We start from the raw sequence: 26,794 nt of genomic DNA on the forward strand, positions 1-26,794 counted from the left end.
TATATATATATATATATATAATACAGCATACTTCATGTTAGTTGACAAACAACCAAAATTGTGTCTTTTACTATATGTGCAATATTAGGGTGAAATCTTTTCTCAACATGTATTTCACAAATCGTAAAAATATTTTTGAATAATAATGTACCGTACTATTTTGACAATGATTTTTTGATTCCAGATTCATCATAAGTTGCCGTTATTTGTTAATATCAAGTTTGCTAAGTCCTTCCTTTGAATGCTCATTAAAGCTTCATTAAGAGCGTTCACTGTTGCCATGGTTCCATCACGTGACTGCCATTTATGAAACATTTGATGTACTGGATTTAAATGGCCGTCCTTCGACTTGCTAAAGTCTTCCTTGTCCATGTTTGTAAAGTTTAACTGAGTACATAGTGCTCGCCAATCTCGACCGTCCTTCCTTGAAATCATCAATTTTTCTTCTAATTCCACCTTTTTGTCCGAATGAAGTTCTTTGTAAAGGGTTGTTGGTGATACTGTAAAATGACAAGAAAGTATACGGATTGTTGATGGGAAAAGAACATTTGAACGTAGATAAATTGACTTGTATTGATTTTCTTGCATACATTGACTGACACAGATTGTACAATCTAGATCAAAATTAGTGACATTACTGAAATTGATTTGTCACTTCCCACCCTAAACCGCAATCTCACCCCCCCCCCCAAATGTCATGACTTTTTTCAGAAAATAAGTTCGAGCAGTACTCTGCCTTCTCCTAGAGAAATATTCGGCCCCGTAAATAATAGCTTAGCTACGTCCCTGCACAGAATAAACTAGAAACAAGAAGAGTAAGAACATTAGTGGGTTTTACAAATAGAGATGATACAATGACTCGAATAAATGAATCAAGTAAGGTAAACTCTAAATTACCAGTAGTTGAGGTGTACCTAAACTACCGAAGCCTGTACTCACCATCTGTGGAGGGAGAAACTGTGGCAACAACGTACGACGAAGGCCCCGTATACGTAGTAGCAGTCAATACTTGGCTTCCGTTCAAGTTCTCTGGGTTTTTCTCAATATCTGTTGAACTCGTATTAGATCTGTTTGAAAAAAAAGCATTGTTCAAAGAATATGCGTACCGTACTTTTGCCGCAACACTACTATTTCACATTTATGAACACGTTAACTAAAAGTGTTTCTTTTGACTCTTCTGATTACGTTTAAATGTCACTTTAAAATGTTGCCATTTCCAGCTACAACCCCTAACTGTCAATAACTTTGTGCCATATATCATCCACTTATTGATATAACTGAACTTGTTACCAGGGAAAACAATTCCGGACGCATATGTTCATTGCTGTTTCGTGAATTAATTACGCAACATGATAAGATCTATGTAAATCCGATATTCCTATATTTCAAATGACGTCATAGGGATATTACTTGATCACAGCATCATAGAACTAACAGGTGAGATAAACATTAAGTCCTCCCTTTTCGACTTACACGTTGTAGTACACTCCATATATATATATATATATATATATATATATATATATATATATATATATATATATATATATATATATATATATATATATATATATATATATTTTATCAAGGTTCAATTGTTGCGTTTAATAAAATTTGAAATGTTTCTTACCTGACCATCTTTTGAGAGGCTCTCAATTTGATTTGATGAAACGACCATCTTTTAAACAATACATAGATGAGGAGGCCAACGACGAGAGCCGCAAGGAGAACACAGTAAAGAGGAACAATGCTGACCCCGGGATGATATGGGTGGCCAGTGGGGTCTGATGGTGGCGTCAGTGAAATGTCACTTGATGGAGGCGCTGTTGAGAAATTGGAATGGATCTGTATTAGTATGACTGTGGAAACGCTGGCTTAGTGATGTAGGTAGTAAAAACATTTTTTTATTCAGTTTCATGTGTAAACTTGGGATGGCTATTAAAAAGATAAAATTAAATGAATTTTGTTGATTATAGTATTAAATAGTTGCCATATACCATGAAAATTATCTCAAAGAATGTCGGGGTAACAAAACCGGGAATAGGAAGATTTACTACAATAATTTATAACTATAGCCTTATTAGTTATCGAAATTATACGAAGAGAACACTTTCTCACTGAAAATATGAACCATCACTATTGATAGAACATGGATTTATATCAAGTACAAGTAAAACAAATTTATTTTGCTTTGTGTCATCTAGCAAGCAAATTCGAAACAACATGAGTCATTGGAGGAAAATGAAAATAATTCGCATTACATAGTTTAAATAGAAGGCTTTTTGCCTCTAAGTACCTCTCGCCCGGCGTAAGCTAATATGCTGCTACAAATACACAACGTAAGGTATATATTCGGTGCTCTACTTTATCTTGCGGATGCATAATTCAATCAAGAGTCAGACGAAGATTAACATTGATCCGCATATATACATCACCAAAATCAAAATGATAAAGTTTCGACCAAGATTTATGGAGGTAAAAAACATAAACCATGAACGTTTCGCCCAGTGAAAGGTCTTAAATCTAGACTTAACATTTTTAAGTGTTTGTGGTTCTACGTTTATGTGTTATCGTAAAATGTTGGTTTTTCGGGAATAAAATTTACAACGACAAAAAGAATCAAAGCGTGTATATGTAGTAGCTATCTTGAGTGAATTGAACGAGGGTGTTGGCAGGTTGACAGACATATAAACAAACAGGGAGGAAAGAGAGACAGAGAGAAGAGAGAGGAGAGAGTTATGACACATCGTACAGTTGTATCTTTCAAGTTTTGGCATTAATTCTGGAAGGCATAATCAGAGAAAGTATATTTAATCGTAAAATGTCGCGTATGAAATGTACGTAGTGAATGTTAGGGAGTTATTACTTGTTTGTATAACACAGACGCTGATCTAAAGTCAACAACATGATTCTAAAACATTGCAGATGTCACCGAATGTTGTTTTCGTGACGGAGAGTTTCTGGAAGTTGGCGAGCAAGGAACAATGTAACATACGAACCATACTATGTTGTCGAAGTTTATAGTGAGTAAAGTTAGTTAAATCACCGTAAACGAAATTTCAATTCAACAATCTATGCAGCCTCATTGTTTTGTTGTTTCTTTGTTTTCAATCGACAAAAGGGAAAGTATTTTAGGATTGACTATTATCGATTTTGAGAAATACACGGTAGACAGGTTTCCTCGCCCAACGCTTAATCATATGATTCTAAATGACATGCAAAGCGCACATTTATTTCCAAACCACCTTTTCATTATTTGACAAGAAACTCGAGTAGTCAAATAAATGAATTAAATTATTTGGTGATGATAGTATTGAGAATTGACCAAAATCAACACACAACTTCGTTAATGTAAAAAGAAAACAACATTTTCGAAAACAAAGTTAATTTGTTTACTCACGTGAACAAACAGTATCTGAATACTTTGTGCAGTTTTCTACTATGAATGTTCCTCTCCGACATCTTGTACAAGGTTTACACACGGTTGCCCTGGTAACGACATCTGAATAAGTCTTTAATGGGACACATTCTTCACATATTATATCTTCCAAAAATGTACATGGCTGTATGGTTCCAAAACCTGGCGGACAAACACTGCATTGGCTGCAGACGCCCCCATTCTTTCGAAAAAGTCCCATTTTACACCGGCAACTCGAATCATGTGTTGAATTGCATTTACTAATAGTCACTTGATCTGAATTGCACTCTGTACATGGTCGGCAAGGGTTGTTACCCCACTCATCTGAAAAAGTCCTGTTCTGCCGACAAGGTTTACATTGGATGTTTGTAACACCACAAAGAGAAATAGCCCCCTCTCCAGGGGGACATGCATCACAACAGTCACCGCTGTCTGTATACGTGTTACTTCTACACTGAGGTGCTACTGTCGTCGACCGAACTACCTGTATCATCTGTGATGAAAATAATATGAAAAAAAGAAGATAAATCATGTCTGAAATTTTTTATATCATTTGTACAAATATGGAAAAATCATTACAAAGAGACGATTTAATGAGATTTAAAATTTTAGTCATTAAATCATATTCAGCCATCGATAATGATGATAACAAGCAAAGTACATTCTGTGAATAACCGAAATTTACACCAAAAAAAAGATAGTTTAAATGGGAAGGGCAGAGTTTCTGGTATATAACGTGGCCTGGGGCGCGAGAAAATACTCCGATTGCGTCGCATAAAATATATCTAAGACAAAGCGTCTGTGTCACCTTCGCACATTTTCCATTTTCACGAAATGTACCATTATGTATTAGGTACGTTATACCGTTATCCGTGACGTCAAATTTAATAAATATATAGTTCGTTTAATATATATGCTAGTTGTGTAAACCGTTATTGCTTTTACATAAACTATATTATACACTTAATCAATCTTGAAACAATATCCCAAAGTAATTTTGGCGTCCGTTAGATTAACACTACATGAGTCAAGAGTTGGGATGGATTTCAATCTGGTGGTAAATTACGCTGCGGCTTAGTAAACACCGCGTGGTTTGTACATGTACTGTCAACTCAATTACAGCGGAGAAGAGAACGTCTGGAGAGATGTGCTAACGTTGAACAACACTCCTTGGATCATGATACCATAAAGCAACCAAATATGACGTACTGGGCACTATGGTCTTTGAGGGAGCGGGCGGGTATTATTAGGTGGGTCGGTGGGTGGGTGTTCTGATCATAATGAGCAGGGGTAAAGTTTCTCCGATTTTTTCGAATGCTTGTTTGTATACATTGTGGTGAAGTTTTTCACAATGCTGACATGTTGCCTCAGACTGTGTAAACTATTACGCTAGATTGCTGGTACCCACTCCTTAATCTCCCCTTCCCTTACCCCCCCCCCTCAACCCGCAAATCCTTTAGCCTTGTATTGCATTCCTATCAGTGGTATGTCGAGTACTTTTCACATGAGAACGTAACCAAACATAAACTGATATGTTAAGTAAATTGTAATAAACTTAATTGATACATTTACTAACTTAATTGTCTGATATTTATTTCTTTAGTTTCTTAGTACACACATAAGTCTTTAAGCTCAGCTGGACTACGAAAACAACGTACCGGTACGGTGAACTGGCAGCTTTGTGGTTTGCGTAAACGGCTTGAGTAAGTTTGTCAATTCTGACACAACGGGAGCCGAGGGTGCACAAATTTGTTACAGTTTCTATTTCATCATTGCCGTTAAATCATGTGCTTAGTCTTCAAGCCACGGGGTGTTTAAATTGTGACGACAGACACAGCGTGTCTTTTATATAGTCTTTTGATAACACGGAGAAATCTCGAGGTATTAGAAAACGAACGATGTTTGTAAATATTAAACGTTTGGTAAAGGAAAAGGAGAATTCAATGGTCGAGACAGTTGTACAGTAATATTTATAAGTTAATTAGTTAGGTAAAGTCTCCGACACGTTCATTTACCGCATCGTTTGATCTTGTGGTGTGGTCTTAGTTAACGCGGGATAAATCAACGCATAAACTTCTCTCCGATCCACAAAGTAACATTGATTACTGTCTACTAATATTTCACATAAATGTTTATAACATACTTCCTGTCAGAATACTTAAAGGACCACTGGTTAGTGGATTCAATTTCAATACGTAGAACATCCGATTTTTCAGCGACTTTTTTTTTATCAAAAAACAAATTATCGGTACTTTTTATTTGCAAAAGTTCAACAACAACGAGGTATGATCGCTGGCATTACTTACAAATTTTCGATGCATATTATGAAAGAGAAAGTTGCAAACATATTCTGCTAAGCTATTTGCCTGTGTTTATTGACTACTACCAAACAGAAATGTGTAAGCAGGTCATCGAAACTTTTAGATTCGACCGGAAATCGTTAATTTACTTGCTGTGTATCTGGAGTGAGTCAACTCCTTAACTGTACGTATGTGATGTGGATATATGATTGCATCACACACCGATCACTTTGCATTGATACCTGTACTTGAGGTAGTTACAAGTCAACGGCCTTTTGAAACTTTTCAGTGATAGGTGACATTAATGTTCTTAGATTTAAGATTCCCAAAGGTGTCGCTTACAGCTGTTGAGTGAGTCGTGATGTTATTCACCATATGCTTTAATAATGCGTTATTAGAATCCACACTTGGTTGGGGAGAAAAGGTGTTTACTATGGTTTTATCGCATGTACTAGACTTGTCCAAGTCGTAAAACCGGCAAAGGCTATGAAAAAGACGGCAGATGTACGATAAATACCGTGCTCGTTTATTGCAACATAGACAAGATAAGGGTAACATAAACAGACTGAATTTGATTTACTTGGAATTTTTTTTGTAACCTTATTCCATTTCTCATCAGATTTATACCAATTATTTGCTCTGTTTTTAAGCGTTACTTTTTTGGCGAGAGAAATATAACTGGAAACGCAACCGTGAATGAAAATTGTATCTACATCTTGATTAGAACTGATACTTAAAATTATCAGTTATCAATTTATTTATCAGAAAATACCAGAAACACATTGACAACATGGCAGCCCTCCGGCACGACGTTGATATCCTAAATAAATGCAGGCGGAGTTAGATTTTCCTTAGATATCAAGTCCTAGGTTGGTTTGCAAGTTATGTTGTAAAGAAACCTTCCATTTCATATTATGCAGGTATCTCCTTTCTAAAAGGACAATTGGAAACGGGACAAACCATCAATTTTAATTTATTTTATATAGGTGAGACAGGCCATGCAATGTTAACATGCAACGTATACACGTGGTCAGTATAATAAGCAAATCAATATACCTTCCATAGGGGCGGATTCATGATTTTAAAACAAGAGGGGTGTTGTCCTGGGGTCGTTGCATCCGATTCCAATGTAGGAAAGTTTAGGGCTCGTAGCCCAGAAAAGTAATGAGACGTCAAATTGTGCATTTTAAGGCATATTTTGACTATAAATTTTTCAATCAAGAAATGGGGTACACATCCCAAACACACCCTAGGTCCGCGCCTGCCTTCCTGTGATACAAATATAAGCCTATGCTGTTTTTCAGTTTCATCCAGATATACATTTCCCTCTGGACTCGTATACTATACTAACTGCATGGCAACCTTAACAATTTAGTTACATGGTTTGAAATACAATATGTCGCAATGCGCATGCGTGATTCATATTTGATATGAGTTGGCTCACGCAGCTCTATTGGTCATCAATATATACTTTTATGAAGCCTCTCCATATGGCTGATGGAAACATCTCATAATAAAAGTCACTTCAGGATTTCTGGGAGCAGAAAAATACAACTATAATTGGAAATCAAGATGTTTTATAGAGATGGTATAACCAAGGGAAAATAAAATGAGGTACTGAATACCGAAATACCACGTAACGGATTCTTTGACTGAGATCCTGCATGTTGTGGGTGACGTTGATGTGAATATCTAATATAAGTAGATGGAAAACAGATTGGAGTTTTCGTGAAACTAAAATATATCGAGCCAGTGATGACGGGTAATATTACATGGTGACTTAGAAGGTCATATACGACTAAGAGACAAACCAGGCCAGTGTGTATATTTTACAAATCAGCCATGGCGGGCGGACTGAGGGATAAATCCGTCTCAGTGATAAAGGAGGCGGCAATGGTGCCTCTAACTCACAGGCCCAGTTGAGTACCGATTCCGACCCGTGTGCAGGCAGGCTAATCCGCCCCTATAGTATACAAGGAAACTGAATGTTGGTCCACAAACCATCGTACAAACTGCAGGACGTATGCACCAATGGGAAATGGTATAGGTTAGCCAAAAGCGAGTGGCGGAGCGTTACTCGAGAAGATTGGAAAAGTATATCGGCGGAACGGACGGAACTATATACAAAATCACGACCGACGAGATTCTTGGCGAAGGAAATAGTGAGACAAATTAACATATTTAATGAAGGATATGATACCTGATCGGTCCAGTCACCCCTCCCCCTACCTTCCTCTTCCCCTACCCCTTCTCTCAAAACAAGTTATCCTAATTAAGGAATGATCCGTGTAAAGTAATTCGTGTTTTTTGGAGAAAGTGATATGAAATCTTGAATAACTAATACTTTTGACGAGAGTATAGTCTATAGCCCTATTAGAAGTCGATATAGCAAATACATACAATTTCTCATGTCTTTCGTTTAAGAAACTTCCAAAAACATTTCAGTTTTGAAAAAAAGAGAGAGAGATACGATTCATTTGGTTATGAATAAGCCGGTCATTCAAGTTGATTTCGTATGGAACGCCAAAGTACCATCCAGTGATATATAATAATGATATTTATTATTGAACTACATCATAAGTATACCGAAACATTAAAATGTGGTCATTTATTGAAATAATATTCTTATAAAATAGTATATGGATATGTATGATCTGTAGGTGATTCATATGCATAAAACACATCGGTTTAGTTAATAAGTGCAAACTTTTTAACGTATACTCATTCATTTTACCCTTTCACATTATTGCTCATTGTGGTAACATGTATCATAATCCTGAAATGTCATTTCGCGTTCCATACTAACCATTTGTCAGGTTTTCAAGAGCACGCCATCATACTGTTTGGTGGCGGCGAAACAAAATTTAATTAGCTAACTAGCACTTCAAAGAAAACCCGACAATCGCTAAATAAAATCCTGTTAGCCAAATCAAAGGAAAGCAAAATGAAGCCAGGCACATTTGCCTGTAGGCAATGATATTATGTTAGAAGAATAGTTGATATGAATTTAACCAAAATTTAGTAGCCAAACTGTCTGACTGTCGTTGCGAAAGAATTCAAAGTGAATTGGTTACCTAACGTCACTTAAATACAAGTATAAATCAAAACCGCTCTTGAAGGGTAAACGAACACGCAATTCTCCCTGACCCACCACCCCCCCCCCCCCCCCCTCGCAGGCTTGCAGAAAATTGAAACAGTCGCGACTCATTATGCCACAAAGCGTCTGACTCATAGAATGAGAGGACCACTGGCAACAAGGCTGCCAGCTACGAGACGTTTGGTTACTACAAATTAAGTTGGTTAGTGCCGGAATATCTATTATATACCGACGGGCCAAGTGACCAGGGTATAGAGGGGCCTCAAAGTCAAGGGACCTCATGGAACATGTAGTTTGACGCTCTTAAATGCCACAGAAAAGTTCATATGAGTCTCTCTTCAGTTAAAATCAATTTTATATAAAGAGAAAGGGTCTGATGTCTCGATCCTAGTAGGATCTACGTCCAAGCAGAAATGCATCTAATATCGATAATTACATCATAAATTTAGAGACAGAACAAAGGATAGTGAGACGAATAGAAAAAGGAATATGAGAAGGTTGAGGAGTTGTAACAATGGAAAGTTAATTAGTCTCGATTACCATATAACTCCCATTGATCAATTTAGCCAATTTAACATTTTGCAATGTAATGGGGAGTGGAGGGGGGGGGGGGGAGGGGGTCATTCACCTATGACGTGATTTGCATATCAGCAATATAATGCAATATGTATACTTGTATATGCGCTCATAAAGAAGTTTGCAATTTGAAATTTTGCGTAAATTTGATCAATTGCTGACTTTTCTTATTTGATTAAGTGTACAAAGTTGGTTTCAAAATGATGAGTTACATTCACCGTAAAACTTTGCTGCAATTATCAAAATGATAAGATTTAGCAAGATCCTTTTAAGAAAGATTGTTCAAATGTTTGCTTTATGTTAATTGAACTATTCGTCACTGTTGAATGTTGAAATACCGTATTATAAGTAATCGGTCCATCAGCTTTCAATTAAATGACAGGTTGATTATGTAATAAATGAGAGGAATTTATCAATTTAATACAACTTGTAACATTATTCAATTATCATTTAATAATTCTGAAGAATATTCCTAATTTATTAAAGGAATAACATTTCGACGGTATACTTAGAGTTTTCGTTTCTGCGATATCATTCACTACTTTTATTTAAATATTATACGTATTTATGTAATCACGGGTCACGTGACAAATCTTTGAATCCCCAGCTAACCGATATCTGTCGGCAATGCTCATACGCAATTTCCCTCCGCAAAATTTAATTATTGAGTCATGTTTTTGTCTTAGCCGACCAATTTTGCAAAGAGAAAATAATTCGTTTTCTTTTCTTGTTTTTCTCCCTTTAGCATCGGATCGCGAATAAAACACATTCCTTTGAAAGGCAACCATTTGATATGTCTGTCCGTTCTCCCTAAGCACACGTCAATTTAATTTAATTCCGACCCACTGTCGACCCTGTCCTAGATAAGTCTATGATAAACCGGTCAAGAAATGTATCCTAAATTCTAACCATTTTACAGCATGGCAACTTTCGTCACTTGGAATTGTTTACTGAATGAACTCTGGATACATTGATACGTGATACCTTTGTTTTTCTCTCTCATTATGGATAATAAAGTGGTTGTTTTGGGTAACATTGCCAAGTACATTCAAAACAAACGAATAGCCTAGGGAATGTCTATTAGGCCTAGTACATCGTCATCTAGCGGCTTAATCCGATGCAATCAACCAAGGTCTGACGAGAGAGAGAGGGGTGGGGGGGGGGGGCGACATAAGGAGCTGAACTCAATTATATAGGTGGCCAGAGAAATATGGGATAAAAACAATGTATTCTCTTTTTCATATTATACTCATATTTTATAGGTGGAGGCTGTATATTTGCCGACACACATCAGCGAAGTTTAAACATGACAATGAAGTATATCACTTGATTACATACAAACGGTTACAAATGATTACACACAAACGGTATGAAAGCCGAAAATATTTACAATTTTGAAATACCACGTTCTAAAGCAGGGAATCTTTATCGGCGGTCCGCGGGCCAAATACGACCCTAGAAAGTTTCAATCCGGCCCGCTAAATAAAAAGCGACCCACAATCTTACACTTATCGGGTTCAAGGGCCCTTATGGCTTACAGGCTATCACCCCCACTGGTCTGTCCTACAATGTGCTCAATTTAGTTGTATAAAGAGTTTGCCACTGCTTGACCATTGCTCCAACACCGATGTTTCTCCCTGGCCCGTTCTTAAGCATATACACACTACAATGACACGTGAATGTAGTATCAAACTTGCGGATGTTTGTTCTGATGAAGCGTATGTAACATGCAGGCTTGTTTCTCTCTTCCAATCAATTGCGTTTGGGAAGAGAGATATGATGGGTTATTTAACATAACAGTCCCACAAAATCTCTCCCACCCTTCCCTTTCCTTCTATCAAATTTCTTATAATAATATATCCTTCTTGTACTTTGCAATTTATAATGCACGGTGTAGCCCTTATACGGTAAGGCGATATATAAAATACAATCAATGAAATCGAACACGATGTGCGTGTGTATGTGTGGAATTGTTGTTTGCTTGACTAAAGCATTGTTAGAAGTATATGATGAAGACATAACTCACATCCCAACCATTCCACACACGTCTCATAATGTCCATATTAAATTTTAAATTAATACTTAATATTCTGTAGCGTATTACTCACAGTTAATTAATTTATGTTTTTACTTGCTTGTTTATTACGTTTTTATTTTTATTTTTTATATTTTTTCTCATTCTTCTTTTTCTGTCTTTTTTTTAAAGCGAATTATTAGTACAGTGAAACACGTCACTATATGATGTTGGTAACGATTGCACTTATATACATTAAATCTCTTTACACATTGTCGGTACAAGATCAAATACAACTGGCGGCAAACTTCAAAGGAATTAACATCACTCCATACAATGAGCTTTACAAATAAAATTGAATGGATTGATTTACAATCAAATAAATTGTGATTGTGAAGAATAAATTTACAAGGCTTAAAAGATTTCGGTTTTTTTTTTTTTTTTTTTTGGCGGATGAAGAACGTGACTTAAGTGAAACGAATACAGTTGGTATATTGAAACTGACGTATTTATTAATGTGCGAAATCGACGAGATCTTGGCAAAATTACTCTATTTTAATCTAAGTGAGTAATATTTTATTGACTTGTCTCTATCAGACAATTATGGGAACATGAATTATACATGTATTAATGATGTCTGATCATGTGACTGTGGACACCGTATTGCACCTGCATGTAATAGGCTAAACTTGTTTAAAAAAGCAAGAAAGAGATAATTAACGTTGGAACAAACATTTCAAGAAGTGGCTATGTATATAAATAATTTTTCAAATGATTTTTCATTTTTCTATCATATTATTTCTAGCTATATTTAAGATCAATTTGTCCTCATAATTTTTTCTCCAACAAGGAGCCTACCTTCTTTGAATTTTCTTTTCTTACTTCTTTCTATCTGGTATGATTTTTATTATTATTGTTAATATTTAAACATTTAAACAAAATTTTTTTGTTAACCGTGTCATGCATTACTAAAGAAGTTACAAAAGGGATCTCTTATGCATTTAGTTTTCCATATTATTAAAGAGAGAATTTATTTCCAAGGATAAACAAACTTTGATTTGCGAAGTAATTTTGTATGTGATTTCCATTATTAAAAGTTATTATAAATGTGATCATTATCATTTGTTTTTTTTTGGGGGGGGGGGTGGTGTGACCTAATTGACATGAAGTATCATAACGAAGATTTAAGAGGTTCAGATTTAAGCGAACGATTTTCAACATCTTCTCCATCACCTGAACATGAGTTAATAAAGATTGAGTCACGTTAATTAACTATATTCGTGCTATTGTTTGGGGGAAAACCTGATCAAACAAAGAGATCAACTCAAACAGCTGTTTTAATTAGGCTTACATATGATGTGAATGTAGATAACATACTATAGTCAACCGATACACACATACATACATGCCTAAATTACAAATCATTGATCTGTTGGCAGCAATTATCGACATATAGTTTCAAAATGTATCACGTGACACTGGATTTCACACAGTTGACAAACGCAATTAATTGATTTAAGTCCATAACGTGGCAAATGGCTTGTTGACTGTCTAATATAGCACTAACAATACAATCTCGCATAAATGGCAACGACATGTGGTACTGTAATTCTATAGGAATCAGGGAGCACACAACTGTTTGATTCCACCTTTATCACTATAGTATAATCATATTGGTTCTTTCTTTATACCGTGTTTTAAGATTTTTAATTTGACACAAATCATAAATGTAAAAAAAAATGGAATAATTTCCAAACTATTCGACTAAACAAACTAATGGACTACATTTGTTATGTGATTTCCACATATCGAACAAAATGTTCAAAATCAACTCAAACAGTTGTTTAAAAATTAATAGACTAAAGTTAGCCAATTTCATATTCATCATGGCCCATGACCTGTAAGCTCTCTTCATCTGTGACACATATACACACGCACTCATGCTAACAACATTATATATGATAGCACACAGCAATATTCGTGAACTATCTAATTATGTATGTAAATATCCAATAAAGAAATAAATTAAACTCGATAAAGTTACATACAAATGTGTCAATTTCTTTCCATCAAACACAGAAAATTTGTTATGAAAACAAAATAAGACATAAAAAGAGTGATTTTTATCATTACGTAGCAGCAAAAATCAGTTTGATTCATCCCCATACATGCATAAAGAATCACCTTATTTTTTTTTTGGCATTGGCCTAAATTTATCTTTAGAGTCGACAGACCGCCGGATTAGTTGCCCCATTTCCCCGGGGTAAGTGGGAAAAAATGTTCACTCCCGTAAGACTAGTTTGTAATATTAATCTTTACAAAAGATTTATAAAATGTAGGTTGATTTACACTTTACTCGGTCGGCATATATATTACCATATATACATTCATCCCTGAAAGGCGGTCTTTTGTAAAAAAAAAATAATAAGAATAATAAAAAAGTAAATAAATACAATAAAAGGCATTCCCGACAAAGAACAGATACGATATTCGCATGAATGCTTGCTATGAAGTGCGACATCGTCTATGTGTGCTACATGCTTATGTAATTGAAATAACATTCAATTAGGCTTGAAGTCTACCGCTGTTAGGAGAAGAGGCAACTATGATGTTTACATATCTGTGAGAAGATGATAGTCAATGGTACACCTGTACCGCTTTAAACAGAATCTGAAATTATATTAAAGGATTACATTAGACATTACTATATGTGATATTCCGATTTTCAATGTATTCACATTTAAAACATGCTGTAATGCTTCTTTAAGTCGAACTCGATAATAATGACGTCATTTCCTCAGCGCATGCCTTAATATATATGTTCATCCATTGATGCAAACATTCTAATAACTCAAAAACATTCTAACTACACATAGTTACAGTGGCACACGGAATACAAAATTTACACCCTGTTGTACTATCTGTAATGCATTGTGAAAATATTCCTGGAGAGCGTGAATGTGTTATTATTTCATATTGAACCTGTGGAATTATAATGGGCTAGACTAATTGGTTAGGCTACTTTATTTTATGAGCCTCATCATGATGTTTCATGAATGTTTAAAGAAATACAGTATAGACTGATATAGAGCTGTGGTTCCTTTAATAGTCTACTACATTCAGTCAAACTTCATTTTAGGTCCATAGTCATCCTTTAATATTTAGAGTGTTTCACAACAAATATAATTGCGTATAAAGCGAAACATAAGTGCATTAAAATGCAACAGACAGACGTAGGCGTTGCGATGGTACTTGTTGTTCTTACATCTGAATATATAGTTTAGTGGCACAGCTGTTCTCTTGCACATCTGCCGTTTGACTAATAAACAAAAGGTTTTTGTCATGTCACTATGTAGAACTAAGGTCATGCATAAATGCAAACGCTTGCTCATCACATTCAGACCTATAACTTGAGGCCCTATAGTCTGCTGCCTAACTATATACTGCTAGGTTATGCGATGGATTGGCGCTTAATGTATAGACTATGTTACATTGATTCCATAGCTACAATGCAGATGATTCTTAGCATATTCACTTTGCAGTCTATACGTACTGCACTGCTCTACAAAAGCAACCAACAACGCGATTTCATTAAATTTCTTACGACATTCGAACAAACCCGAAACCTTCAAAATTGATAAAGGTAGATTTACCAATGGTTATTAGAAAACAAGGTACTTTATACTTATTGTTACTTTGTTTAATTATTATAAAGTAAATTATTATAAAAGTTTCCATAAAACACTAAAACTTTATGCTTACTAATTATGCACTATGGAAGAATTTCACAGTCTTCTGAGGCCCAGACTGATCATTGATAAAAGTATAAGCTTAAGTTACAAAGGGATAATGATTAGTTTATAAGTTGGACTCATGTTTAGATATTATCGGCAATAATTCTTGTAGTTTTTTTTTTCTCTCTTTTTATTTTGGTTTTGTTTACAAAACACTATAATATAATACAGAATGAATACTTTAAGACCTTTAAACTGAAATTAAAAAGTATCGACGCAGGTTTACGTCCACTTACAGTCTTAGTTTGCTTAAGTAATACATGTTTTATATAACATAAAAAGCCTATTCCATAACATGCTAAGCGTTTCTTATCAATACTAATACACTCGCAATATGTACTGAGTTTTTTTTATTTCAAATCGAAACTCCATCATTTTAACCCTTAATCTTATTTCACAGTCTGTACTTTTGGCGCCATTTGTATAGTATTCGCACCTTGCCGTTAATTCACAATCCCTGTATGTAGTTACAGATCTGACTAAGGGTATTTGTCAAACGACACGAAGGACCTGAGGCGTAGCGTGAGTCATCTATAAGATGCCCGAATCACCGAGACAATTAACGATTTAAAACACCGTCCCGCATCGCTGGTTAAAATTTAAAGGACCACAAACGATTTTTAATAAATTACATGAGACATCTCTTAATTTTGAAGACTATGATCCAAACTTAAAGAAAATATTAAGTTTGAGATGAATTGTCTTCTCCTTGTATTGAAACCCTTGATGTGCCTCTATGATACGGGTAAATATATTCACAACATTAATACATATTTTACTGATGAACCGAAAGAGCGAAACATCATCTTGAGTTCTGTTTCGAGTACAGGCAATTTAAATTAATGTGACTGTGTAGTGTAACATGTGATGTTGACATTTATTGTTAGAAACAATTCTGTTCGTCTTCATATTGTATATAAATATGCCTACGTAGGAGGGATAGTTGAATCAACAAGATATATGCTATTTAGTTATGCATGTCCCATAATATCCATATACACTCCACGTATAGGCTCATCGTAATTACATTATTACAAATACTTGATTGAATGATTCAGCTTAATCAAATGTCATGCAAAGTCTCAAACTCAATGCACCAACCTATCTGTAACCATCTTCGTAAGATGAGCATAGTTTTGTCTATTCTATCACTCTATATATAGTCAGTACAAAACTTTCAGGATTTTAAATCCTTTGAAAGACATGCATTGGGCGTGTCATGTGTAAGATCTGTGTTGTGGCGTGGCAGTTAATATTCTCGTATATGTTTAGCTTGAACTTGATCTAGGATAATTGCAATTAAATAACCAAAAATGCAGATGCAAATGAGATGTAACATCCAAATTTTGCATCAGATTTAGTCCATCAATTTCATTCACTGCCCAACCACCCCCTACCCCGCCCTCCCCGCCCCTCTCGTTGCTCAAATGTCACTAAATCTGTCCTTTTAACAGTTAACTTACTTATCCCTTTTCTATCAGTTTGGCTTGATGCTTTCATAATGCATGTTACATATAGTTTATACTAAAAGTATTTATCTGTCCGCGTCCACTAAAAGGTATACTTGCCTCATCTACAATAGTTCTCTATTGATTTCATAGCGCTGTATCGTTCCTCATAAACATGTTAGCTTGTGTGTTATTTTATATGTGAAAACGACTGTATTTCATCCTTAGCTTTAAGATATAGATACTGATATTGCTAATAGCATGATGAAGATATAGCATTAATAGTTGTCATATATCTAAATCCCCGCGAGCGCAGGAAAACGAAAGAATGGATCCTTCGTTTTAAGTGAGCTCAAAGCTTAAAAAGAAAAGAGGCTGCATTTTCTTTAAGTCACAGTCAATTTAAATTTACAGCTATAAGTACAAAACCAAATTTTGCTTCGACGATCAATTTTGCTTCGTCACAATATAAAAGAAAGTGCCGACAGACATTTTTCCATTTTTTTTTTTAGCTTTCTTCATGGTTTTATTTTTAAATGTTCTGCCATTGCTTAATCACTATGCATCTGCATATAAATTCATAATTTTTGCGTTGCATTTTATCATTTTCAATTAATACCGGTACCTTTCATCTCCGGAATTAACGAACTGCAAATGACGTGGCTGGGTCTTTCATCTCTGAATCGTTTCCCGCCATTGCAAAGATATTTTACCGCCATCTCTTGGCTTTAATATAAAGCGATGGTGAATATTGCAGCCGAGCGTGTTACTTGAGTCACGGCTGTGCTCATCCATGGCGCCAAATGAATGCTTCATATGGCTGGGAGTTTTACAATAACTTTTTAGAAATGTACTTAAAGCTTCAAAATTTGTTCAATGAGTAATAATTGGTGCTCTTCCAATGTTTCCATTTTGCTAAAGATAGGAAACATTTTTGTTCATTCGCCTTTTCATGAATTGGTAGGCTGAATTTATCAAATGAACTGAAGAAGAAGAGTAGTGTGCTTTATAAAAAGGGGGGACCCCAACATTGGGGAAGGGATATATATATATATTTATTGGGCCTGTATAATTTAAATAATTTGTATGTTGCTTGAGTACCGAATTGCCTCTCTAATCATCACGAACATAAATTTAGTATTATAATTCGAATCCTGAATGTCTAAACACACAAGTTATGACTTCTCTCGAATTGCAGGCACAGTCTGTACCATATTGAGGAGTGTAACATATTGTAGGTCACCGATGCGCTCAAAAAAATATATAGAAGAAATACAAATCTTCATTAAATGCCTGTTCTTTATTCCTTCTTCTTTGTATGTTCTACGCAAGCAGACATAGGCCTACATTCAAGATGGCCGGTCTATACAGACAGGGAGAAATTCTCAGAACGTTCACTGACCGGTTAACCTACAAAAGAAAAATTCTCAGTTCTTTGTTTCCAAACTTATACGCTGTACTCAATTTTATCCTCAAGTTTGTTTCTACAAATCGACAGTGACTTTTTTCCTACTCGCTTTTCCTTCTTTGTCATTCGCTTATGTTAGTCGATTTATAGAATGTCTGCCTGCTCGGTGAATGACCCTGCAACCTGTTTGAATCGTCCACCAAATAAAACAAAAATCCATCAGGTTCATGTTTAATATGCAGGCGCTTCATATACACGCCGCTGCCTCAATTAAGTTATACGCATTGAAGCATGCGTAGCAGACGACACTAATAAGTGAAGCCTGGGGCCCTTATTACAAGTCTTAAAATAACAGTTGTTCTAAAGTAGCTAATCAATATGGACATAAAAATTGAAAAATCACTGAGTCATATTCAACTTTCAAAAGGATCGTTGAAGAAATTTGTTTTAAGGCAAGCATGTAGTTAGGCGGCGAAACCCTAAAAGCCCACGCAAGCAGATAAGAGTATAAAGATTGTTGTCATATATAAATGGAAATGCATATGTAAAAAGCAGTTTGACGAGAGTATCAAATTACTCCGAAGTTTCATTTAAACATCGACAATATTAGTCGCTGTCTTTTATATCTTACTTGCCTTCCTTGTGACATTGACGGAATGAAACCATCAAACAGATTAAAACGTCCCCTATTTGAGTCAAAAACTGAGGCACTTCATTTTGACAAGGGGGACTTGTTTCTTTATGTCTAAAACACCAACGGGGATTTGAGGAACTTTGTGCAAAATTGGATCTAATGAAAGAAGCGAGATTCATTCGATCTTAGATTAGGGAAGAAAAAAAGTATTATAAATCAGTATTAAGGTCAGAAGAGAGGTTTCCGGTCAGTGTGAGTTCATTAACGGTTGCCATTCATTAGACTAATTTTATCACTTGACAGTAAATGTTGATATTGGTTAAAGATAAAGAAACGTATAGTTATACAACAGCAAAGATGAAACTTAACACAAATTAGTGTATTGCCTCACAGCATCAACGTGAATTCTTCCATGGTCTTAAAATATTATTACAAATACACTCGTGACTAAAGTCTCATTGACAAACTTAATTTGCATAATGCGAGGGTGCATCAAATTAAATCCAGATACCATCCTCCATGAAACTTAATATTGATGACTAACTAAGCCGGTCGACAGATATGCCAGATTCTGGAGATTTATAAGGAGAATTGGAAATTGTCTCTGACAGGAATACAAGGCGGAGTAAGAAGATGGGGGATGGATTTGGGGTTTATCAAGGAAAAGGTGTGACTCATTCGGAATTAGAGTTACAGGCCAACGGTTTCACTGAGAAAGCGTAATTAAGATATAACTATAACAGTTTGATATTCTCCCGTGATTCCATTTTGAAATTTCTGATAATATTTTTAACGCTTAATCTTGCAAAGTAATTTTGAAAGTTTTATGAATTTGGTTATGGAGAAATTTCCGAAAATAATAAGGTTCTGTGTACACAACTATATTTGCAAGTATGAAGCGATTAAGGCCATGCATTTTTCATATGCTATGCCTGATAAATTATTACTTGACTTCGAAAAAGACGGTAAGAGAGTACTGTGGAATTTCCAACTTAACATGAAAGAAATGTAATGATAAGTGTGGAACGCGAGGAAGGACAATTAGTTTAAATTTACTCTATAAAAGGATTATTTAATCGTAATCAAATTGGTCTTTCTCATCTTGTTTTCTCTTGTTTTTTTCTTTAACATGCACTCTTCTCTGTGACTGTGGAAAACTTATTACTTAGAAATTATATTGTTTTATATATGCATGTTATAGAAATTTAATAATTCAATAATTTATTTACTGCAGAACAAACTAACCAAAAATATAAAAAGCAATACACTAAATTATTAATGAGCTAACAAAATAATAATGATATATTTCAGATGAAGACAACACGTATGGTATTTCTTTCATGATAAAATTATTTCTTAATACTGTGAGAACATTCTTGGACTTCAAGTTTTCCCTTTCTCATTACTGGTTCTGAATTGTGTATACACATATATTGGCCCACTATACACATAGCAGGACCCAGGCCTTCAGAACTTATTACTTCCCCCCAGCCCCGTAATAGACTCATTTCCCACTTTTCCTTCCAATCCTCAAACAACAATGTATGTACGCACTGAACCATTCATAATCATGAAAGAATCATGATACTTTTAGAACAGTAACTTACACTCAGTATTGGATAAACATAATGTTACACGCGGGGACGGGAGAGGGCATATATAGACAGGTGCCGCTAAGGTTACACTTTTACCACTTTCGAATATGGAAATTTTTTGAACATATATAGGAACCTCGCTTACTATAGCGGTAGTCAGTATTGGATAAACATAATGTTACACACGGGGACGGGAAAGTGCTTGTAGACAGGTGAAGCTAAGGTTACACTTTCGAATATCGAAAATTCTTTGAGCATAGGAACTCGCTTACTATAGTGATATTCGTCTGAACCCTTCGTAGCCCACGGGATATATAATTCGATAAACTACAAGTTCACGAGTTACCCATGCGACAAAATTTGTTTTTGTCAGTGTGACTTTAATTCCTGTGCGTGAGAAAAGACAATACCATTCGCTTTCTCAAAGGAAAAAAAAACACACATTATATACTCCTTTGATAATACCCTCCCGGGTGCGATGTAATGTGTGTGATACACTGTAACAGATTTACAACAGCCTACGTTTCTCTGTGAATAATATGCGTAACTCATTTGCTTGAAAATTGGAAGGTCAACATTGACTTGTTATGAAAGGTACCACAGATCGCTGGCTTTCATTTGAACTTCGAATTAAGGCTTCGAAGGGTGCAGTCTCGGTTTACCAACAGTCCTAATACAGTCAATATACACCTTCTGTTTATTGTTGCTAGCGACAACAAACATCCCTCTTCAAACTTTCAGGACGAGATGGTATATGCATATAACGGAATGTTTCATTCTCATAAAGGGGTAATTTGTTTGACAATGTTACAATAGAATGTTCAGGTAATAAAATCCTGAACGTGTGACCGTGATTGGTTGAAGAAATCTATGAGCGACAATTTGTTAAACATGCTACATGACAGTATTATTTTATAGACGTTTGTGGAAAATACTGTAAGATGACAAACTTTGGTTCGTTCACTGAAATGAAAAGAAAATTATAATAATAATAATAGTACCAAAAACATTATGAACTTTTGTGTTTATTTCGGACAAATCCACTCATTTTGAAAGCAAAAAAAAAAATTAAAAGTAATAATAATAAAAAATATATAAAAAACACGCAGCGCGGACGTGGCGTCTCATTTGCGGTTATTCTGTAATATTCTTCTTAATCTTAAACTTGCAGACCCTCAAAGGCACTTCATTTAACAAACAAAACAAAGAGGTTCCAAATTTTCATCGTATACGCAAAAAGAAGACTTCATTAGTTATAAATCTAACTGAACAATTACCGGGATTTTATCGTCATGGCTCTCAAGATACTGGTTTTTTTTAAGACGGATGCATAAAAATGGCTCTCATTGAAAAGATTGACCTTTCATTAAAATCAATTAAGAGGCCTTGCACTTTTCGTCATTTTGTTAAAACCACAGAACGGTGGGTTTATTTTGATGTCTATTGTGTGCTAAGCCAAACTGATTACCTTTTTTGCTTAAAAAGAAGAGAATAATAATTAATAAATTCCTCGAATGGGCTTTGCTTTTGACCTTTCAGCGATATGAGTAAGGTATACACAGACGAGTAAGGTCATCGTCAAGAAAGTGTTTCTTTTCACGCTTTTGTCGACAAACAAATCTATATTTACATCCTCGTATTAGGACAGAGAATTAACACTTTAAAGTGGGAATGGCTTGTAGAAATGCAAATGTGGGCGACAGGGTGACTAACATAAAATATGGCCACATTTCATTTTATTTGCTCATTTAACTGTATACGGTTGAGTCATTTCGTGCTGCAGGATGTGAAAGCTATGAATATACGTAGTTTTACAAAACAGTGTAACGAAGTGATTGAGGTAAAAGGGGAAAAACATAAGTGACTTTATTTAAACCACACGAATCCAGTTAAACACGTCTCTTATAGAAGAGCATGTAAGGGGTATAAGGGTAGCTGCAATAGGGTACTATCAAACACCATAGCAATGGAAACTAGACTGTAGTGTTCCCAAGTGACTTAAGATACGCTAAAGTGTCCACTCCACACCCCAGCCCTCAGCTAAATGCAAATAATGAAACTTACTCACCCACCGCCCCTCACCCACCGCCCCTCACCCACCGCCCCTCCCACACCGCCACTATATCATCACTAGATGTTTTCTTGAGGTTTACCGTTTTTCTTGCTCAACATGATTCTGTTACCCATGTTTTGTTTTTCCCAGACTTTTATTTTAGTTAACTTTTTGTGGGGATGGGGGAGGGAGAAGACCTAGTTATTTTCCGGAGGGGAGGGTGGGTGGACCCCGTGGCTGCAGTGCGTCATGAAACCTAACCAAGCTATCATATCTTACCTATAACAGTTCATCGCCCGATCATCTTAACTCACGAGAAACCAATGTAAAATTACCTCGATAAACGATCTGGGCGATCTTGTAACCTCCTTTATGTTACTTTGTTAAAGTAAAGAATAAATTTATCGATACAAAAGTAACCTTTTGTGGTAGATCGCTTTAACGGAACCATTCATCTCTACAAACAACTATTGTATGCCCACCTCTACAAGTCAACCATGGAAATACGCTCCCATTGTTTCCTTTCATGTCGGGACCGGTCCAATGCTCCTTAAGCCCCCTAATTTTGTAATTGATACTAAAGTATGAATGGTTGATCCAATTGAGAGTTAAGTCTGGGACAGAAATCCTCGTTACCTTGTCAGTTTAATGTCTCTTCAAGACTATTGGTATAAGCTACATTGAAATGTAGACAAAGAAGGAAACGCACTGAGTAAGCGATGCATATTTTTGGCATGAGGTTCTCAACATCCCTGGTTGTGCATAATAAATAGTACGTTTCATGTTTCATACAGATTCATATATGTTGCATCAGGGTTGCCATATCCCTGGTGGTGGTAGCAATCATATGGTTCGCACAGTACGGAGTGTGCTAATTACTGCTTTATACCTAGCTTATATACTTCATGAATATACAATCAATGTGTTTCGGAAATGCAAATTTGTTTGATCATTGTCTGTCTTGATGTCCCTGTTTGTATTAATTTTTAGGTTCTATGATCATGGTTTAGTCAACGAAGTCAGAGTCTGAAGCAAATCACCTCTATGCGAGATGGGGGGGGGGGTACGGGCAGATATCCCCTCCCACCCACTTCGAAGTTTGCTGGCAAAAGTCTGTCTCAAGGTTTGTCTACATTGAAAGATACTAAAAATATTTGTATACTATAGTTCTTTGCCCTGGAAACGCCCCCCCCCCCCCCGCCACCCTTACCTACCGCTTTTCCTTCTTCATTTCACGTCGTACAGAGCTACATTAAAACTGAGATTTAACATCCAATCCATATTAACTACGTGGACAGTGTATATTTCAAGCTCACCTCCACCCTTTACCCCCTCCTCCAACCCCAACTCCCTTCCTGCGTTATCGTTATTGCGCGTGAACTCGACATGTTTATATGATACATGAAATGCGATAAAAAATATATTTATTTCCATGTTAGCAAAGGAATATCGGAAGCTTGGAAACGTTTTACCATGCAGTTTAAAGTTTAGCAAAGAGAGTCATCATAGAACTCCGAGATTGATTGAAAATAAAACCCCAAAGCAACATCAAACACAAGGATCTCTCAAAGCTATGAATATCATGGTAATAGTTATTCCAAAACAGTGAGAGATCGAGAAGTGTTCAAAATGTGTTACAAATTTTAAAGAACAAATAAATACCAAAAACAGATGTGTTAGCAAATTTAGGGTCATTATTTATATGGTAGTCATTGAATATGTAAACTGTAAAGCATAATTACAATGGACACCATATTAAGATTTTCTGTTAGTTCACGTGCAAACAGTTGAACAGCGAGCAAGTAACTAGTCTAATTACTTGATGAAACATAAACTACCAGTACCTTAGCCTGTATCATATATAAATATGAAACGATGCAAGGTATATTTCTTGTATATTAAAATACTGGTTGTTATTATTTTTCATGATTATCACTTTTAAATCTTCTGTTAATTTTGTGTTCCGTTTTAGCATACATTCTACACATATTTTTTCTTATATACAGACATTCCAATATATGTGACTTATCGTAAAAAAAATTGAGGTAAAGTTCTTCACGAAAAACAAACACTGCAGCTTCAAACATGAATTTCGCGTCTGGTTGTGAGTGGTAGTTTTATGTTATTCTCACCGAGACACGTAACATTTACAAAGGGAGGCACGACCAAGGTAGGGAAGTGGTTTCGGAGTGACCTTTTAACGGGGTAACGCCAACGGTGTCTCGTATACATGGAGCAGGGCATTGAATGGGGCGGATAAAGTCGATACTAGATTAAGTTCTAGTGTGGGTTTCGTGTCATAAAATCTTACGTGAAAAAGTGTACACTAAACAACTTCTCAGAAATCGACTTATAGCAAGTCGTATTGTACACCTTCACCTTGTGTTTCTAATTTTGGTGGAACCATATATCAAGAATCTAAAATATACATATTTCGTGACCTATAACATTATTGGTGTTTGCATATTACAACAAATAGCTTGTACATCATACAAATTCAATTTCCTGAAAATAAATTCAAAATATAAAGGGAAAAAATCGACGAATATAGAGACAGACTTACCTGTTGAAGTTCCAGAAGTATGGTGAGTAAACAAATTACTTTACAAGGGAACACACAGAAACAATCCATGTTTGTATCTGAAGCCTTTGATAACCGTCTGTCAAAAAATTAAGAAATCGAGAAAGCTTGTTGTTTCTGCAATGGGGTCTGCAAACCATATACCAAACAGGTATAGCAAACTATATGTAGCACCCGTCCGTTTGCGATAGGCTAGTTTATTTATACCGATGGTTACGAAACTAACATATATGTTTCAGAACTCAGCCGACCCTGAGAATTACTGCCTGAACATATCTTTTCGTCTGGGATTTAACTTCAGTGCTTCCTTGTTGATTTTCTGTGGGTTTTAATATCGTCGTATACACTCAAATGAAACTCCATATAGACCGGACATAATCACCACAGACTATATTTCGTCCAAGTGGGGAGCATATCAGTGTTCGTGTGGCGAAGCATGGTACTGTCATTACTAATTTCTGTCGACTTGGTTAGCTGATAATATTTCACATCCGTGTGTTAGTAAACAGCATAAAAACTCCAAACACGCATATTGCTTCGCTCTGTTAGTTCTGCTATTAATCCGTTAGTTGTCGGCAACCTTTGGATGATCCGATGAAAGCAAACGTCAATTCTTTGTCAAGCAGAGTGCCTTCAGAAAAAGATCATAAAATAGCACCTCCATGCTACGAGAGCATCGTATTGGTCTACCCGTGCTCGTAAACCTGAATTTAGTACACTCTCCAAGCGCAGTGGAGCAAATCTTGAGAAGTTTTATATCCCAAACGGGATTTTATTCTCTTGTTGTAGCAACGTTTATTGGCCCTGAGTCAGGCGTCTCTAAGCCGTTATGATCATCAACTCACAACGAGCAGAGAGATCATAAAAGTTGAACAATCGCAAATGCAGTCTCACTGTTTCACCGCAAATTGGATTCGTAGGGTGAGAAAACTGAGGGCGCTAAGTAAAAACAGTATTCAGTATTGAGAATTATTTGAGTCTAGATGCTGTGACAGTGCTAGAGCAACCACTGATTTTCAAGATTTTATTCACCACAGGTCTACGGATAAGATGCATGGAGGTATATTTGAGCTTCAGTGATGTCAAATCTCGCATGGAGAAACCAATGGACGAAGGGGGGGGGGGGGGAATCGTGTTTGTGTGAGAGGGGAGGGGAGGGTGGGGGGGGGTCAAGTCCGTTCAGTCTCATCACTTTCTTCGAATTGGCGCCTCCCTAAATATAAACTTGGCAACTAAGAAAAAGTCAGAACTGCGGTGGAAAGGTTAAAGTCGCGTCTTCACAAGTTAAATATGATTGTTATTATTGATCGATTAGTCACTAAATAAAGTTTAGATAGCATGCAAGTATAAAATTCATTAGATTTGTTCCTCCACATTTCATGCCCAGGACCGTATTTTTTCCTATTGGTATTGTATAGGCGACCGTTTCTTCATTTAGATGTACATTATAGCCTATAGCTATGTATTCCCTATTCCGTTTTCCAAGTTGTCTATTTTTATTCTGCATGTTGGTCTGTGTTCACACGTCAATTTCTGGTAAAATCTGGCGTGCTTTATTCTAGAATTATAGATAAAACTGAAACATCCCCTTGATACTTTCTTCTCATGAAATATCATTATCAAGTACTGTAATGAATGAGTCCAGTTAATGCTGACTATTTCGACGACAAAATTGATGAACTTCAAAACGTCAACTGTTGCTTCGCTCTCTGCACAATATATATTATATAAGCGGAATTATATTTGCAGTGAAAGTAGAAGCAAAGCCTAACATCGCCACCCCCCCCCTCCCCCTCCCAACATTGCTGACAAGAAGTGGGTCAGATGGCTACAGCTCCGGGACTCGTATAGTCAATTTTTAGAGGATGGGAAACTA

At 35.9% G+C, this 26,794-nt stretch overlaps 1 protein-coding gene across 2 annotated transcripts; it reads right to left on the bottom strand.

Annotated features, from left to right (window-relative positions):
• On the bottom strand, positions 1-25,798 carry LOC139965003 (tumor necrosis factor receptor superfamily member 16-like). Of its 2 annotated transcripts, none has more exons than XM_071967144.1 (5): positions 24,901-25,798; positions 3,401-3,902; positions 1,631-1,823; positions 940-1,067; positions 1-500 (listed from the first exon to the last, which is right to left on the bottom strand). In XM_071967144.1, exons 1-5 carry the CDS (start codon positions 24,967-24,969, stop codon positions 190-192), a joined length of 1,203 nt encoding a protein of 400 aa, XP_071823245.1. In that variant the 5' UTR covers positions 24,970-25,798; the 3' UTR covers positions 1-189. The 2 variants fall into 2 exon arrangements, with proteins under 2 accessions (XP_071823245.1, XP_071823244.1); XM_071967143.1 differs by having other exon boundaries at positions 3,401-3,911; positions 24,901-25,797.
• Between the last annotated feature and the right edge of the window lie 996 nt (positions 25,799-26,794).

The sequence above is a fragment of the Apostichopus japonicus genome, chromosome 23, assembly GCF_037975245.1.
Source record: "Apostichopus japonicus isolate 1M-3 chromosome 23, ASM3797524v1, whole genome shotgun sequence".
Lineage (NCBI taxonomy): Eukaryota > Metazoa > Echinodermata > Holothuroidea > Aspidochirotida > Stichopodidae > Apostichopus > Apostichopus japonicus.

Coding starts and splice junctions, on each gene's coding strand:
- LOC139965003 (XM_071967143.1), bottom strand. CDS start 24,969: ATGGATTGTTTCTGTGTGTTCCCTTGTAAAGTAATTTGTTTACTCACC. Junction 1,824..3,400: donor TTCAGATACTGTTTGTTCAC/GTGAGTAAACAA, acceptor ATTTCTCAACAG/CGCCTCCATCAAGTGACATT. Junction 501..939: donor AGTTTCTCCCTCCACAGATG/GTGAGTACAGGC, acceptor GTCATTTTACAG/TATCACCAACAACCCTTTAC.